This window comes from Oncorhynchus mykiss, chromosome 5, assembly GCF_013265735.2.
Source record: "Oncorhynchus mykiss isolate Arlee chromosome 5, USDA_OmykA_1.1, whole genome shotgun sequence".
Taxonomy (NCBI): Eukaryota; Metazoa; Chordata; class Actinopteri; order Salmoniformes; family Salmonidae; genus Oncorhynchus; species Oncorhynchus mykiss.
Window position 1 is genome coordinate 6,448,674 of NC_048569.1, and position 18,091 is coordinate 6,466,764.

Genomic DNA, 18,091 nt, shown 5'->3' on the forward strand with positions numbered 1-18,091 from the left:
TACCTTCTTAACAACACTATCAACAAGGCAGGTCCTACAGGCCCTAGTTTCTACTTTCTTAACAACACTATCAACAAGGCAGGTCCTACAGGCCCTAGTTTCTACCTTCTTAACAGCACTATCAACAAGGCAGGTCCTACAGGCCCTAGTTTCTACCTTCTTAACAACAAGGCAGGTCCTACAGGCCCTAGTTTCTACCTTCTTAACAGCACTATCAACAAGGCAGGTCCTACAGGCCCTAGTTTCTACCTTCTTAACAACACTATCAACAAGGCAGGTCCTACAGGCCCTAGTTTCTACCTTCTTAACAGCACTATCAACAAGGCAGGTCCTACAGGCCCTAGTTTCTACCTTCTTAACAGCACTATCAACAAGGCAGGTCCTACAGGCCCTAGTTTCTACCTTCTTAACAGCACTATCAACAAGGCAGGTCCTACAGGCCCTAGTTTCTACCTTCTTAACAGCACTATCAACAAGGCAGGTCCTACAGGCCCTAGTTTCTACCTTCTTAACAGCACTATCAACAAGGCAGGTCCTACAGGCCCTAGTTTCTACCTTCTTAACAGCACTATCAACAAGGCAGGTCCTACAGGCCCTAGTTTCTACCTTCTTAACAGCACTATCAACAAGGCAGGTCCTACAGGCCCTAGTTTCTACCTTCTTAACAGCACTATCAACAAGGCAGGTCCTACAGGCCCTAGTTTCTACCTTCTTAACAGCACTATCAACAAGGCAGGTCCTACAGGCCCTAGTTTCTACCTTCTTAACAGCACTATCAACAAGGCAGGTCCTACAGGCCCTAGTTTCTACCTTCTAACAACACTATCAACAAGGCAGGTCCTACAGGCCCTAGTTTCTACCTTCTTAACACTATCAACAAGGCAGGTCCTACAGGCCCTAGTTTCTACCTTCTTAACAACACTATCAACAAGGCAGGTCCTACAGGCCCTAGTTTCTACCTTCTTAACAGCACTATCAACAAGGCAGGTCCTACAGGCCCTAGTTTCTACCTTCTTAACAACACTATCAACAAGGCAGGTCCTACAGGCCCTAGTTTCTACCTTCTTAACAACACTATCAACAAGGCAGGTCCTACAGGCCCTAGTTTTGTCGCACCTTGACTACAGTTCAGTCGTGTGGTCAGGTGCCACAAAAAAGGACTTAGGAAAATTGAAATTGGCTCAGAACAGGGCGGCACGGCTGGCCCTTGGATGTACACAGAGAGCTAACATTAATAATATCCATGTCAATCTCTCCTGGCTCAAAGTGGAAGAGAGACAGACTTCATCACTACTTGTTTTTTGTAAGAGGTGTTGACAAGCGGAATGTACCTAGCTGTCCATTTAAAATACTAGCACACAGCGCGGACACCCACAAGTGGCCATGATTAGGAGTCCCAATAGGGCAGCACACAATTGGCCCAGCGTCATCCGAGTTTGGCCGGGGTATGCAATCAATGTAAATAACGATTTGTTCTTAACTGACTTAACTGACTAGTTAAATAAAGGTAAAAAAAAATTAAAACAAGACATGCCACAAGAGGTCTCTTCTTCACAGTCCCCAAGTCCAGAACAGACAATAGGAGGCATACAGTACTACATAGAGCCATGACTACATGGAACTCTATTCCACAGTACTACATAGAGCCATGACTACATGGAACTCTATTCCACAGTACTACTTAGAGCCATGACTACATGGAACTCTATTCCACAGTACTACATAGAGCCATGACTACATGGAACTCTATTCCACAGTACTACTTAGAGCCATGACTACATGGAACTCTATTCCACAGTACTACATAGAGCCATGACTACATGGAACTCTATTCCACAGTACTACATAGAGCCGTGACTACATGGAACTCTATTCCACAGTACTACATAGAGCCGTGACTACATGGAACTCTATTCCACAGTACTACATAGAGCCATGACTACATGGAACTCTATTCCACAGTACTACATAGAGCCATGACTACATGGAACTCTATTCCACAGTACTACATAGAGCCATGACTACATGGAACTCTATTCCACATCAGGTAACTGATGCAGCAGTAGAATCAGATTTAATAAACAGGTAAAAATCCACCTGATGGAACAACGGGGACCGAAGAGACACACACCAAAAGGTACAGACACATGAATATGCACACATTTTGATAGTTGTATTGAACATGTTGTGTTGTGGAGTGGTGGTGGTGTAGGGATGTTATATGATGGACTGTTTGATCTTTAGTTCATTCAGTACAAACATAGTTCACTGTTTTAATCTGTTGTTGTATATGTAATGTGGATGGTTTGGTGTGTTTGGACCCCAGGAAGAGTAGCTGCTGCCTTGGCAGGAACTAATGGGGATCCATAATAAACCCCAGGAAGAGTAGCTGCTGCCTTGGCAGGAACTAATGGGGATCCATAATAAACCCCAGGAAGAGTAGCTGCTGCCTTGGTAGGAACTAATGGGGATCCATAATAAACCCCAGGAAGAGTAGCTGCTGCCTTGGCAGGAACTAATGGGGATCCATAATAAACCCCAGGAAGAGTAGCTGCTGCCTTGGTAGGAACAAATGGGGATCCATAATAAACCCCAGGAAGAGTAGCTGCTGCCTTGGTAAGAACTAATGGGGATCCGTAATAAACCCCAGGAAGAGTAGCTGCTGCCTTGGCAGGAACTAATGGGGATCCATAATATAAACCCAAGGAAGAGTAGCTGCTGCCTTGGCAGGAACTAATGGGGATCCATAATAAACCCCAGGAAGAGTAGCTGCTGCCTTGGTAAGAACTAAATGGGGATCCGTAATAAACCCCAGGAAGAGTAGCTGCTGCCTTGGTAAGAACTAAATGGGGATCCGTAATAAACCCCAGGAAGAGTAGCTGCTGCCTTGGTAAGAACTAAATGGGGATCCGTAATAAACCCCAGGAAGAGTAGCTGCTGCCTTGGTAAGAACTAAATGGGGATCCGTAATAAACCCCAGGAAGAGTAGCTGTTGCCTTGGTAAGAACTAAATGGGGATCCGTAATAAACCCCAGGAAGAGTAGCTGCTGCCTTGGTAAGAACTAATGGGGATCCATAATAAACCCAGGAAGAGTAGCTGCTGCCTTGGTAAGAACTAAATGGGGATCCGTAATAAACCCCAGGAAGAGTAGCTGCTGCCTTGGCAGGAACTAATGGGGATCCATAATAAACACAAATACAAACTATTCCCCAGGTCAGTGCTGTAAATGAGAATGTGTTCAGGCAACTTACCTGGTAAAATAACAGTTAAAAAAAAAAAAACAGTTTACGTAAAGACCGAGGCATCTTGTATCTTAACGATCCTGACCAAAATGCCAGCCCTCTACATTGTAGAAGTGACTTGATTGATTGAAGTATTTGGAGTGTGTCCTACCATGAGGTTGTTCTCAATCTGTTCATACACTCGATCTAGAGCAGCCTCCCTGTTGCCCATAGCAACACTGGCATCCTTGTGCTTCTTAGCCCAGGCGTCAAACTCCTGCTTACTGATATCCTTATAACACAAACACAGGGTCCGGAGAGTCTGGTTGGCAAAGATCTACAATGGAAGAGAATGATGCACCAATGAAAAACATGCATTGTCTATTTTTTTTAGAAACTATTTGAGCTCAAGTTTAATTTGTTACGTGACCACAATGAGTTCAGAGTTCATGAGTTCAGAGTTCAACAACACGTCAAACTAAGGCCACTGCAACTCCACGTTCAAAGCTCAAAGTCGTACAGCAGAGGTCTCAAACTATGACGTCAGAATGTGGCCCCTGGGCAAAAGGAGTTTGGCACACCTGCCATATTAAAAAAAACACCCCAGAACAGATATTGTTGACTCACATCCAGAGCAGTCTGGGTCACTTCCTTGTGTCTGGAGTTAGGAGAGAGGCGTTCGTAGATGACCGTGTCTGCGCCTTTACAGTACAAACGGATCCGGCCATCGGGGAACCTCACTGTGTGTGTGTGTGTGTGTGTGAGAGAGTGAGTGAGTGAGTGAGTGAGTGAGTGAGTGAGTGAGTGAGTGAGTGAGTGAGTGAGTGAGTGAGTGAGTGAGTGAGTGAGTGAGTGAGTGAGAGAGAGAGAGAGAAGACAGCACATTAGGGAGATGGTCACAGTGAAAGGGCTAATTTTGCAAAATTCCAGCTTTCCCAAAGTTCCCCAAAAATCGTAACCAGCTGGAGGATTTCATCAGGAATAAAACAGGGAAGGAATTCTCCAACTAGGAATTCCAACAAACCTGGGAACTCCAAAAATATCCAGAGTTTTTCAACCCTACATAAGTCCCAGGGATCACAGACTTAAAACAGTCACTCACGGATGATGGACATGCGTTTGCGGTCGCTGTTAAAGTCGAGCAGGGCCAACACCTCGTAGGTCATCTCCTGGTCCATCTCGCTGATGGTGATGGTGTCCTGGGTACGGGACAGGAACACAAAACCGAAGTTCCTGGCAGCCGTCACCAGAGCTCCCTCGTCAGGAGAGGCTGCCTGGTACACCAACTCATCTGAGGATTGAGGACAACAGACGCACATCAACTCTGGGGTCAGAGGTTATGTTACACCTGTATTATAGACTATTCATCGGTGTCTGTAGTACACTAAACTAAGACTACCGGTTTGTGTATGTTCCTGTTAAATAAATATTGGGCCGGTTCCCCCAGACACAGATAAAGATCGATCCTGGTCTAAGAAAGATTTTCAATAAATTCTCCATTGAGCATGTTTTTTCCCCCGTTAAGGACCAGGCTTTTTCGGTGTCCGGGATTACCAGCCCATTACGTATAAATCGGTGACGTCTGAACTTTGACCTCTAGCATCACTAGAATGCAGGTTGTCGAATGCTCACCTTCTTTCTGCTCCACCATGACAGTGTGACACAGAGACAGCAACTTGAAGAACTCCAGCGTTTCTTTGTCCTTCTTGGACCGGATGCAGGCCACCAGGGAATGATCAAGGTACTCAAACTTGCTGTCTGCGTACTTGTTCCAGCTGAAATCCACTGGCTGTGAAGTACCGAGGGGAAGAAATGACCATCAAGACGATGCTACAGATACTCGGAAGGCCGGTTTCCTGGACCCAGATTAAACCTAGGTCCTGAACTAACAACACTTCCAAATGGGGAATCTCCATTGAACACGCTTTTTAGTCTGGGACTATGCTTGATCCGAGTCCAGGAAACTGACCCCGAATAGTTTTATTTTAAATGTAATCTCTCGCAACATGTGTTGAAATGTAAAGCATTTTGAATAGCAGAAACAGTCATGTTACACTGTGACAATCGGAATAGGATGGTGAACCTCACCTTTCCACGATTCAGAGTCACTCCCTCGGCAGTGGTGGGGTCACCTGGCAAAATGAAAAAGTATTGGTTCGTTGTTATACTTTGTCGTGTAACACGTCATGACACAGGCATCTTCACAAATGCAGTGGACCAGAACGTCCATCCAAGCCAGGATATAAGTTTAGCACGATACACTGCAGTACCCATAATGCTCTGTACAACCTATCAATTTTTATCTTCCTGAAGATGTTCTGCTCTTCTCCTTATCAATTTTTTATTTTACCTTTATTTAACTAGGCAAGTCAGTTAAGAACAAATTCTTATTTTCAATGACGGCCTAGGAACAGTGGGTTAACTGCCTTGTTCAGGGGCAGAACGACATATTTGTACCTTGTCAGCTCGGGGATTTGAACTTGCAACCTTCCGGTTACTAGTACAACACTAACCACTAGGCTACCCTGCCGCCTCTACACTCCAACCACTAGGCTACCCTGCCGCCTCTACACTCTAACCACTAGGCTACCCTGCCGCCTCTACACTCTAACCACTAGGCTACCCTGCCGCCTCTACACTCTAACCACTAGGCTACCCTGCCGCCTCTACACTCTAACCACTACCCTGCCGCCACATCAATACATGGTGTCAGAAGCGAAAGGACATTTGCCTAACCGAAGGTGCGTCCGGCGATGGTGCACTTCTTGAAGGCCATGATGTTCTGCGTGAGGGTACCGGTCTTGTCTGAGAAGACGTACTCGATCTGACCCAGTTGTTCGTTGAGGGTGGTGGTACGGGCCTTGGCTGGCGTGTCTTTCTCCTGGTAGTACATCTGAAGGTCCCAGTTGATGAACTTCGACTGGCCCAAACGAATCACTTCCACACTGGACAGGAAGTAGAGGAAATAACATCATGACAGTCAGGTTAGGAGAAATTAACCAGGTTGACTTTTTTTCCCCCATCAGAAACACATTTTCTACATGTTAAAATAGGATAACTAGAAGATTAAAACAGCTGTAATAAAGTCTAATAAAGTCTGTGGAAGTAGAAGGTAGAGATAGCAAATACACACTTCAAGTCTTAGATCAAGAGATTCATTGTTCTACTTCTCCATCAGGTTAGTCTCTGCTAACAGACGAAAACACAGCTGGCCCAGAGGAGAGATTCTGGGTTGCTGACATTAGCCTCGGGTAAACTGACGTCTGTGTGTTAGGATAATTGGAACTTGGATATATGACCATTGCTGATCCTGAAACGACCATCTCTTCTGAGATCGAGGGTAATAGGAGGGTACAAGTGCGAGCTAGCCTGGGTTTTGTGACGACTCACCTGACGTAGAGGGAGATGGGAACCATGGTGTTGAGCACGATGATGTACCCCCAGAAGCTGAGGAAACCTCTGTAAGAAGCAGTCTGGTCCTTACCGTCATACAGATACCAGGCCCTGCTGCCTACCTCCTCGTACCAGAAGGAGTTTCCGATGGCCAGGCCAGCACACACCAGGATCAGGATGACAAAGATCTGGCGGAGGGAAGAAGGGATGAGCTTTTGGATGGAGTTCTTCCACTGTCTCTCTATTCTCACAAGCCATCATCAAGCATGTACAAAGCCTTCAGAGAGAGTATTCACACCCCCTTGACTGACTCCACATTTTTTTTTATTTGTGTTAAAACAGCCCAACTAAAACATTTATTCAATTGAGATTGTGTCTCTGGCCTACATACAATACCCCACATAATGTTGTGGAATTAACAAATTAATAAAAAATGTAAAGCTGAAATGTCTTGAGTCAATAAGTATAATGAAGCCCTTTGTTATGGCAAGCATACACACTTCGCTTTACAAGTTACATAACGAGTTGCGTGGACTCACTGTGTGTGCAATAATAATGTTAAACATGATTTTTGAATGACTGCCTCATCTCTGTAACACACACATAATACAGATAATTGTAAGGTCCCTCAGTCCAGCAGTGAATTTCAAACACAGATTCAACCACAAGGTTTTTCCAATGCCTTGCAAAGGACACCTATTGGTAGATGGGTAAACATAAATAAAGGAGACATTGAATAGCCCTTTGAGCATGGTGAAGTTATTAATTACACTTTGGATGGTGTATCAATACACACAGTCACTACAAAGATACAGGTGCCCTTCCCAACTCAGTTGCCGGAGAGGAAGGAAACCGCTCAGGGATTTCACCATGAGGCCAATGGTGCTTTTAAAACAGTTACAGAGTTTAATGGCTGTGATAGGAGAACACAGAGAATGGATCAACAACATTATAGTTCCTCCACAATAGTAACCTAAATGACAGAGTGAAAAGAAGAAAGCCTGTACAGAATAGAAAAATATTCCAAAACATCTATCCTATTTGCAACAAGGCACTACAGTAATACAGCAATACAAAGTGTTATGTTTGGGGCAAATACAATCACTGAGTACCACTCTTCTTATCTTCAAGCCTGGTGGTGGCTTGTTATGGGGTAAGCTTGTCATCAGCGAGGATTAGGGAGCTTTTTAGGGTCGAAAGAAACGGAATAGAGTTAAGCACAGGCAAATTCACCTTCCAGCAGGACAACTACCTAAAACACAAGGCCACCTATACACTGGAGTTGCTTACCAAGAAGAAAGTGAATATTCCTGAGTGGCAGAGTTACAGTTTGGACTTAAATCTACTTGAAAATCTATGGCAAGACCTGAAAATGTATTCTAGCAATGATCAACAACCAATTTAGCAGAGCTTGAAGAATTTTTTAAAAATGGGTTCATATTGCACAATCCAGGTGTGAAAAGCTCTTAGAGACTCACCAAGAAGACTCACAGCTGTAATCGCTGCCAAATATGATTCTAACATGTATTGACTTAGGAGGTGTAAATACCTAAGGAAAATTTGATATCTGTATTTACATTTTCAATATATTTGTAAAAAAAAAAATCACTTTGTCATTATGGGCTATTGTGTGTAGATGGTTGAGCAATTAAATGAATCCATTTTGAATTCAGGCTGTGGCAACAAAATGTAGAATAAGTCAAGGAGTATGAATGCTTTCTGAAGGCACTGTAGATGGCTGTTATTAAGAGACTTCATTTCATACAGGCTGAAATATTGCGATGGGGGTGATTGAGTGTACCACTTACACTATACACCATGTAGTTCATCAGCTCATCGATTTTAGTCCTCTTGAACCTGGTCTTGCCCCCATTCCTCATGATTTTAGTGTCAGCGCCTACAGCAGAACGGTGAACAAACAGAAGAGTAAAGGGTTTGGATGAGATTAAGTCCAAGGCAGCAATATTTGCAATATTGCATGACCGTGGTCGTTGGTGTGTGTTCGTTGGTTCCGAAAAGTGTGTTCTTACCTGCGAAGATGACCAGTCCGTGACACTCGTCAGTGTTTCTGATCCTACATCCTCTCAGCATCATATTGTCCAGATCCAGAGGGAATTCGTCTTTCCTCCAACGCATGGTCCCCGTGAACTTATCCAGACGGTTGTTAGGCTCCTCACACACTATCATGGCTGTACGGAGAAACAAGACAACAGTGACAACACTATCCTGGCTGTATGAGGGAACAGTGACCACACTATCCTGGCTGTATGAGGGAACAGTGACCACACTATCCTGGCTGTATAAGGGAACAGTGACCACACTATCCTGGCTGTATGAGGGAACAGTGACCACACTATCCTGGCTGTATGAGGGAACAGTGACCACACTATCCTGGCTGTATAAGGGAACAGTGGCCACACTATCCTGGCTGTATGAGGGAAGTGACCACACTATCCTGGCTGTATGAGGGAAGTGACCACACTATCCTGGCTGTATGAGGGGACAGTGACCCCACTATCCTGGCTGTATAAGGGAACAGTGACAACACTATCCTGGCTGTATGAGAGGGGGCAAGGGAACAGTGACCACACTATCCTGGCTGTATGAGAGGGGGCAAGGGAACAGTGACCACACTATCCTGGCTGTATAAGGGAACAGTGACCACACTATCCTGGCTGTATAAGGGAACAGTGACCACACTATCCTGGCTGTATGAGGGAACAAGGGAAGTGACCACACTATCCTGGCTGTATGAGGGAACAGTGACCACACTATCCTGGGCGGAACAGTATCAGAACTTGTTATGATGAGGTGTCGCAAGTCCTTTCTACTCATTCTATTTCTATGCTCACACCATCATAGCTGGGGGGGGTGGTGAAGGAAACCGTGACCAGGCAGAGTCTAGCTAGCTGCACAGCTAGACAGGATATATTTGACAAACAATAACTGCCATCCTGGGTGCCCCGTAGTTTACGACTGCAAATACATCCGGAAGACACTAAAAGGAATCTCAGGATTCCCCTCTCATCTGTACACGCTCTCTAAAATAATATTGTGATACTCTACATGTGTTTTCTCTAGTTACAGTACAGCAGTATGTTACCGTCAAACTGTGCCAGCTGGCCCTCCTCCTGCAGTCTCTCGTCTGTTACTTTCAGACCCATCTTGAACTTCAGGTTGGTTTCCCTGAAAATCAATAAACATACTTTCATTTTCCAGTGGACTTCTACAGTATGCCGGGAACATCTATCTTAGTCCCAGATCTGGTCTCTCTTATTTGGCATGCTAGCACAAACAGACTGGCACTCAGGCTAGGGAGCATCTGTACATTTAAAGAAACTAAACCATGTTAGCCTTTTGATAGTATTGTTTGATTAACGAAAAGGTTATCGATCTAAAAATCAACAGGCTTAAAACAGACTGACTACAACAAGTCTCAGCAAAACCTTTTTTAGTCCAACTTCAGCTCTTAAAATGTTTATGTTTACACAAAGGCACGTCCTGTTAATGTCATTTCTCCTGTTATCAAGGAACAGTTGTTGACAACCCCATTATGAAATGTGAGATTACACAACAAGGTTTGAAGACCTGGACCGTGTCCCAAATGGCAACATATTCCCTATATAGTGCACTACTTTTGACCAAACCAATAGGGCTCAAAGTGCCCTACTTTTGACTAGGGCACATAGAATATATAAGAAATAGGATGCCGTTTGGGACAGGAAGGCCAATACATTTACTTGTATTAGAGAACATCTTACCCATCGAGCTCGGCAGTTTCCACATAACAAAGACTGTTGGGGTTTGAACTGGACAACAACAGAATGTCGGCCTAAAAAAAAACACACAAAAAAACTAAATGATGAAATAATTTTTTTGAACTGAATTATAAAATGGCTGGTTGGTTTCAATTAAATCAAATGAATAATGCATTATGAAATGTAAATTCAGAACCTTCAAAATTGTTTGAAAGTATATATATATATATTTTTTTTAATTTTAAAAAGGAACCCGAGTCGCAGAACAAATAAATGACATTACCGGGATGTGATCATTTTTCTTCAAACGAACCACATCACCGACATGGATGTTCATCCACTTCGACTCTTGAAACCTGGGTTTGGAAAAAGTTTCAGTCATTTTTACCCCCCCCCCATTCTTTGTCATGTTCAAAACATGAAGTTCCTCTTGTTGATGCATAGCACAGACAATACAATAAACAATGTAAGATATAACAAAAGGTACACTGTTGCACTACGGAGATCCAGAACACAATACTGTTCTAGTTTCTATGTTCACGCCATAGACTTAGATAGACGACTCCTCTTTGCATCTGTCCCATTATGGTTTCAGAGCTTCTTCTTTTACTACTTCTATGAGTTGGTAAACAAACAGAAAGGGTGCATACTGCCCTCTGGAGGCTGTTGTTTGAACAGGTATAAAGCCAAGGATGGCGATTTACTGCCACCTGCAGTTATAGAATGTTGGCGGCATAAGTATAATTCATTGGCTGATCCCTCCTGATGACCTGGATGGAATCATGTGATCCTTCCTTAACCTATAGAAAGTCCCACCCAGTCGACTACTTCAAAATGGTGAAAGCCCTCAATGGCACTGCAGGGTCAATTCCAAGTACATATCTATCCATGTCTATGGTTCATCGTCCTCATTACCTGCCATCCAGGAGGACATCACACTTCCTGTTGTTGATCTCCTTGTCCATCCTGTGGCGGGCCTATTAGACGGGGAGAGAAAACACCAGCCAGGGTTCAGAATTACACTAATGGACCACAGTGAGCTCTTCACAACAAAATGTAGTGTACTGCACATGACAATGGGGTGGGGGGGGGGGGGGAGAGATACATAAATAAAAAGAGGACTTTTTCTTAGTTGCAGGTGGTCCGCAAATTATATAAAAATATATTTTCTCCAAAAATAATAAGTTGGGACAATAATGGAGGTTATAAACAATTGTAAATTAAATTTATACAATGAAAAGTGTTGAACTAAAATCCACCTGTAATGAAAGACCTTTAATCTGTTTACATTCGCTGAGAACATCGATTCTGAAATTTGACCTCTAAAATATTTAATGTTAAAGAATTCCGCGACTCTGCGAAAGCTGGTCCTCAAGAGGTTTTGACGTTGATTTGGTGGTCCCCGGAAAAGGAAAATGTCGGGAACTACTGATCTATAGGACACCACGTTTCGGCGCCAAGACTTTGGGAGAAGAGTGAAGAATTGATGTAGCCAGCGAGAAGTGGATGAGTCACGCACCAGATCGTCCACTAGGTCTTTGATGGCTGTGATTCCCAGCACCAGAACTAAAGGCACTAAGGTCGTGTACCAAGGCAACGTGGTGATCTCAGGAATAATCTGGTGAGAGAGGAATAATCACAAGAGTGTATTATTAATATCAGAGTCTGTTACTTTAACATTCAATCAAACAGGTTCAAAGGATTCGTCTTTCCCCTCGCTTTCTACGGGAACCCAAAGGAGTCATACCTAGAGTGTATTATTAATATCAGAGTCTGTTACTTTAACATTCAATCTAATGTCTAATCCAATCTGGTGATCCCAAGAAAAATAATAATAATAATAATAATAATAATAATAATAATAATAATAATAATAATAATATATTAAAAGGAAATAAAAACATTGTTACAAATTAATATCACAGAAACTATCACTTCATCATTCAATCAAACATGTTCAGAGGATTCAAGGCAGCCGTGATCACAGTAATAATCTGATGATGAGGGAAGAAAGGAAAGTGCAACCATTTCTAGCCTATTGTTCCATCCGGACCTGTGAACCCAGTGCCAGGATGAAGTGACTAAGGGGCCAGTTGAAATCGGTGTGTGGGGGGGGGGGGGGGGACTACGGGAACCCAAAGGAGTCATACCTGACCGCCTTAGTGTCTTTGCATTCCCTCCCAACACACACAGAGACCGCTCTGTCCATTGTGCTAACACAGCGCAGATACAGATTATTTGTGTGCCAACCTGTCACTCAATTATTTGTATTTTTTTATATACAGACATAAAAGTAAAACTATGGGGGTGAAAGTTTAAACTGAGGGGGGGGGGGGGGGGCTAAACACAATTTAACCCCCACCCCCCCCCACCCCCTTCTGCTGTCCAATAACGCTTCATCACTCACTGCTCAGGCCAGGGCCATTATATGTTATATAATGATGTGTCAGTATTTACATCGCATTTTACATTTATGTAAATTCATTTAAACTGCTCGCAATAAAACAAGCCAATCGCAATCCTTCCATCCATCCATAGTGTAGTATAAGTTGGGATGTCTCACAGAAGACTCTTTGCGGTTAGTGGAACCCCACCGTCTACCGCTGAAGGTGCTTGTAAATCAGTAAGTATGTAGCACAGGGTGTAACACAGGGTGTAACACAGGGTGTAGCACAGGGTGTAGCACAGGGTGTAGCACAGAGTGTAACACAGGGTGTAGCACAGGGTGTAGCACAGGGTGTAGCACAGGGTGTAGAACAGGGTGTAGCACAGGGTGTAGCACAGGGTGTAACACAGGGTGTAACACAGGGTGTAACACAGGGTGTAACACAGGATGTAGCACAGGGTGTAGCACAGGGTGTAGCACAGCGGTGTAGCACAGCGGTGTAGCACAGCGGTGTAGCACAGGATGTAGCACAGGGTGTAGCACAGGGTGTAGCACAGCGGTGTAGCACAGCGGTGTAGCACAGCGGTGTAGCACAGGGTGTAGCACAGGGTGTAACACAGGGTGTAACACAGGGTGTAGCACAGCGGTGTAGCACAGGGTGTAGCACAGCGGTGTAGCACAGGGTGTAGCACAGCGGTGTAGCACAGCGGTGTAACAAAGGGTGTAACACAGCGGTGTCTTCAGCAGACTGACCTGTAGGATGAGCAGGGCCAGGAAGTAAAGGTTGGCAACTCGTTTGAACTGCTCGAACAGATTCAGTGGGATGAACGTCAAGGCGTTATATTTGTACGTCTTGATTCCATTCCCCTACAAACAATACAAGGGAGGACAAGTACACAAACATGGTCAAAAACAAGGCAACAGTAAACATGACAACCCCCCCTCCAAGAATGATGCAGCGCCTCCCTGCCCCCCTTCAACCCGCCCCCCTCTCGGGCCAATTGAGATATCACATGACTAACAAACAACAGTTATCATGTATGAACACAGGTTATCCATTATATTGACCAAACACTCGAGTGGCCACTCGAACAATGAAAACAAAATATATATTTAAAAAATGGAAGGTAGTTGGTGTCTTAAACGAATCCACTCCATGTCTGTGTCAAATGGCCTGACCTGACATTTGGCAATGACAAGGAAGGGCAAAGAGTGTTACTCGACACACTCAGAGTTTCTCTCTCTGTCTCTCTCTCTCTCTCTCTCTCTCTCTCTCCTTCCCAACACCTTCTCAGTCAAACTAAATGGAGCTTTCAGTGCTGCTGGTAGGCCGAGGATCATTTACATAAACAAACTGCAGCCACAGTATTGAGAGAAGGAGGCAAATGATCCGACAAAAACAAAATGTGTGTCCACTCCAGTCCCAATTGGCATCCCATTCCCTATATAGTGCCCTACTTTTGACCAGGGCCCATAAGTAGTTTAGTGTTTCTAGGGGAATAGGGTGCCATTTTGGATGTAACCCTGCATCTACAACACTCAAACCCCTCCCCGCCACCCACTCAAACCCCTCCCCGCCACCCACTCAAACCCCTCCCCGCCACCCACTCAAACCCCTCCCCGCCACCCACTCAAACCCCTCCCCGCCAACCCCGCCAACCCCCTCAAACCCCTCCCCGCCACCCACTCAAACCCCTCCCCGCCAACCCCCTCAAACCCCTCCCCGCCAACCCCCTCAAACCCCTCGCCGCCAACCCCTCAAACCCCTCCACGCCACCACTTCAAACCCCTCCACGCCACCACCTCAAACCCCTCCCCGCCAACCCCTCCCCGCCAACCCCTCAAACCCCTCCCCGCCAACCCCCTCAAACCCCTCCCCGCCAACCCCCTCAAACCCCTCCCCGCCAACCCCTCAAACCCCTCCCCGCCAACCCCTCAAACCCCTCCCCGCCAACCCCTCCCCGCCAACCCCTCAAACCCCTCCCCGCCAACCCCTCAAACCCCTCCCCGCCAACCCCCTCAAACCCCTCGCCGCCAACCCCTCAAACCCCTCCACGCCACCACCTCAAACCCCTCCCCGCCAACCCCTCAAACCCCTCCCCGCCAACCCCTCCCCGCCAACCCCTCAAACCCCTCCCCGCCAACCCCCTCAAACCCCTCCCCGCCAACCCCTCAAAACCCTCCCCGCCAACCCCTCAAACCCCTCCCCGCCAACCCCTCCCCGCCAACCCCTCAAACCCCTCCCCGCCAACCCCTCCCCGCCAACCCCTCAAACCCCTCCCCGCCAACCCCCTCAAACCCCTCGCCGCCAACCCCTCAAACCCCTCGCCGCCAACCCCTCAAACCCCTCGCCGCCACCACCTCAAACCCCTCCCCGCCAACCCCTCAAACCCCTCCCCGCCAACCCCTCAAACCCCTCCCCGCCAACCCCTCCCCGCCAACCCCTCAAACCCCTCCCCGCCAACCCCCTCAAACCCCTCCCCGCCAACCCCTCAAACCCCTCCCCGCCAACCCCCTCAAACCCCTCCCCGCCAACCCCTCAAACCCCTCCCCGCCAACCCCTCAAACCCCTCCCCGCCAACCCCTCCCCGCCAACCCCTCAAACCCCTCCCCGCCAACCCCTCAAACCCCTCCACGCCACCACCTCAAACCCCTCCCCGCCAACCCCTCCCCGCCAACCCCTCAAACCCCTCCCCGCCAACCCCCTCAAACCCCTCGCCGCCAACCCCTCAAACCCCTCCACGCCACCACCTCAAACCCCTCCCCGCCAACCCCTCAAACCCCTCCCCGCCAACCCCTCCCCGCCAACCCCTCAAACCCCTCCCCGCCAACCCCTCAAACCCCTCCCCGCCAACCCCTCCCCGCCAACCCCTCAAACCCCTCCCCGCCAACCCCTCAAACCCCTCCCCGCCAACCCCTCAAACCCCTCCCCGCCAACCCCTCAAACCCCTCCCCGCCAACCCCTCCCCGCCAACCCCTCAAACCCCTCCCCGCCAACCCCTCAAACCCCTCCCCGCCAACCCCTCAAACCCCTCCCCGCCAACCCCTCCCCGCCAACCCCTCAAACCCCTCCCCGCCAACCCCTCAAACCCCTCCCCGCCAACCCCTCCCCGCCAACCCCTCAAACCCCTCCCCGCCAACCCCTCAAACCCCTCCCCGCCAACCCCTCCCCGCCAACCCCTCAAACCCCTCCCCGCCAACCCCTCCCCGCCAACCCCTCAAACCCCTCCCCGCCAACCCCTCCCCGCCAACCCCTCAAACCCCTCCCCGCCAACCCCTCAAACCCCTCCCCGCCAACCCCTCAAACCCCTCCCCGCCAACCCCTCAAACCCCTCCCCGCCAACCCCTCAAACCCCTCCCCGCCAACCCCTCCCCCTCAAACCCCTCCCCGCCAACCCCTCAAACCCCTCCCCGCCAACCCCTCAAACCCCTCCCCGCCAACCCCTCCCCGCCAACCCCTCAAACCCCTCCCCGCCAACCCCTCTTCTACGCTGCTGCTATTACTCTCTGTTTATAATCTATGCATAGTCACTTTAACTACACATTAATGTACATGTTACCTCAATAAGCCCTCGCACATGGACTCTGTACCGTAACACCCTGTATATAGCCTCCACATTGACTCAGTACCGGTACCCCCTGTATATAGCCTCCACATTGACTCAGTACCGTAACACCCTGTATATAGCCTCCACATTGACTCTGTACCGGTACCATCTGTATATAGCCTCCACATTGACTCAGTACCGGTACCCCCTGTATATAGCCTCCACATTGACTCAGTACCGTAACACCCTGTATATAGCCTCCACATTGACTCAGTACCGTAACACCCTGTATATAGTCTCCACATTGACTCTGTACCGGTACCATCTGTATATAGCCTCCACATTGACTCTGTACCGGTACCATCTGTATATAGCCTCCACATTGACTCAGTACCGGTACCCCCTGTATATAGCCTCCACATTGACTCAGTACCGTAACACCCTGTATATAGCCTCCACATTGACTCTGTACCGGTACCCCCTGTATATAGCCTCCACATTGACTCTGTACTGGTACCCCCCTGTATATAGTCTCCACATTGACTCTGTACCGTAACACCCTGTATATAGCCTCCACATTGACTCTGTACCGTAACACCCTGTATATAGTCTCCACATTGTCTATGTACCGGTACCCCCTGTATATAGCCTCCACATTGACTCTGTACCGTAACACCCTGTATATAGCCTCGCTACTTATCTATTGTTTACCTAATATCCATTTTTTACTTAAAAATTGCACTGTTGGATCAGGGCTTATAAAGGAAGCATTTCACTCTAAGGTTGTTGTTGTTGTTGGTTGTTGTTGTATTTGGCGCACGTGACAAATAAAGTTTGATTTGACCACAGACTAACCAGGAGTCCTGTCCTGGTACAGTCTGCCCAGTCACTGATAAATAAAGAGTAATTTTCAACCCAAAGTCTGTGTATTTGAAGAAGCTGTACTAAAAAAAAATAACCTTCCCTTTGAATATGGTCCAGGCAGCACAGGAAATGGCCAGCCTATGAGACACACGTATCAGCAGAGCGAAGAGGAAGTAGAATTAACTCACCGTCCGTGACGCACTGTATCCGATACGGCGCCAACAATGACGACAATGGAATGGAAAAAAAAGTAGTGTATGAGGTGATCCAAAAGGATGAAATCTTGACGTTAAACAAACCCTCGTGTTGAGCCATTGCATAGGTAGATTTTATTTAGACTGTCCACAAACGTAAAACCACCAAAGCACATGACAGGGCTGGGTTTCTGCCTTAGTTTCTACCTTTAAAAATGGTTGCCCTACCTACCAGCAGCTGTCATTACTCCGACACAACCTGCTGTTGTCAGTAAATATTTAGATAGAAAAAGATGAGATGAAGGTTGTGTTCATTAGGCTCAAGACAGTCAGCTACTATGTCTGAACTTCTCCAATAAGCAACACTTGTTTTTCCATTGGCCTAATGAACACGGCCCATGTCTGAATCAGCAGCTAGGGGTGAAATAATATGATTTCTAATGGTGGAACCGGGAGAGAGGTGACTTACTGCGTACTTGCTCTTCTTGAGACACAAAAGGTATTTTTTCTGAAACTCTGGCAGGTTACAGAAGGCTCTGTCGTTCGCTTTGACACTCCAACCAGACTCTGGAAACACACCAACAGACAGTCAGACTCTAGAAATAGACAGCCAGACTCTGGAAACACACCAACAGACAGTCACACTCTAGAAACAGACCAACAGACAGCCAGACTCTAGAAACAGACAGTCAGAACGCCAGACTCTAGAAACAGACAGCCAGACTC

General features: G+C 46.9%; 1 protein-coding gene across 4 annotated transcripts in view; it reads right to left on the reverse strand.

Moving 5' to 3' along the window:
- LOC110524940 (phospholipid-transporting ATPase IC) overlaps positions 1-18,091 on the reverse strand; it is a 47,025-nt gene that overhangs the window by 11,408 nt on the left and 17,526 nt on the right. For all 4 annotated transcript variants that reach the window (XM_036976661.1, XM_036976663.1, XM_036976662.1 and 1 more), the window contains 16 exons: positions 17,835-17,932; positions 13,513-13,626; positions 11,893-11,991; positions 11,289-11,350; positions 10,657-10,729; positions 10,377-10,447; positions 9,719-9,801; positions 8,646-8,804; positions 8,424-8,512; positions 6,613-6,803; positions 5,959-6,167; positions 5,311-5,354; positions 4,855-5,011; positions 4,325-4,513; positions 3,850-3,962; positions 3,395-3,559 (listed from right to left, as the gene is read on the reverse strand). In XM_036976661.1, the coding sequence (XP_036832556.1) occupies positions 3,395-3,559; positions 3,850-3,962; positions 4,325-4,513; positions 4,855-5,011; positions 5,311-5,354; positions 5,959-6,167; positions 6,613-6,803; positions 8,424-8,512; positions 8,646-8,804; positions 9,719-9,801; positions 10,377-10,447; positions 10,657-10,729; positions 11,289-11,350; positions 11,893-11,991; positions 13,513-13,626; positions 17,835-17,932 (1,916 nt within the window). The remainder of the gene's footprint in view (positions 1-3,394; positions 3,560-3,849; positions 3,963-4,324; positions 4,514-4,854; positions 5,012-5,310; positions 5,355-5,958; positions 6,168-6,612; positions 6,804-8,423; positions 8,513-8,645; positions 8,805-9,718; positions 9,802-10,376; positions 10,448-10,656; positions 10,730-11,288; positions 11,351-11,892; positions 11,992-13,512; positions 13,627-17,834; positions 17,933-18,091) is intronic.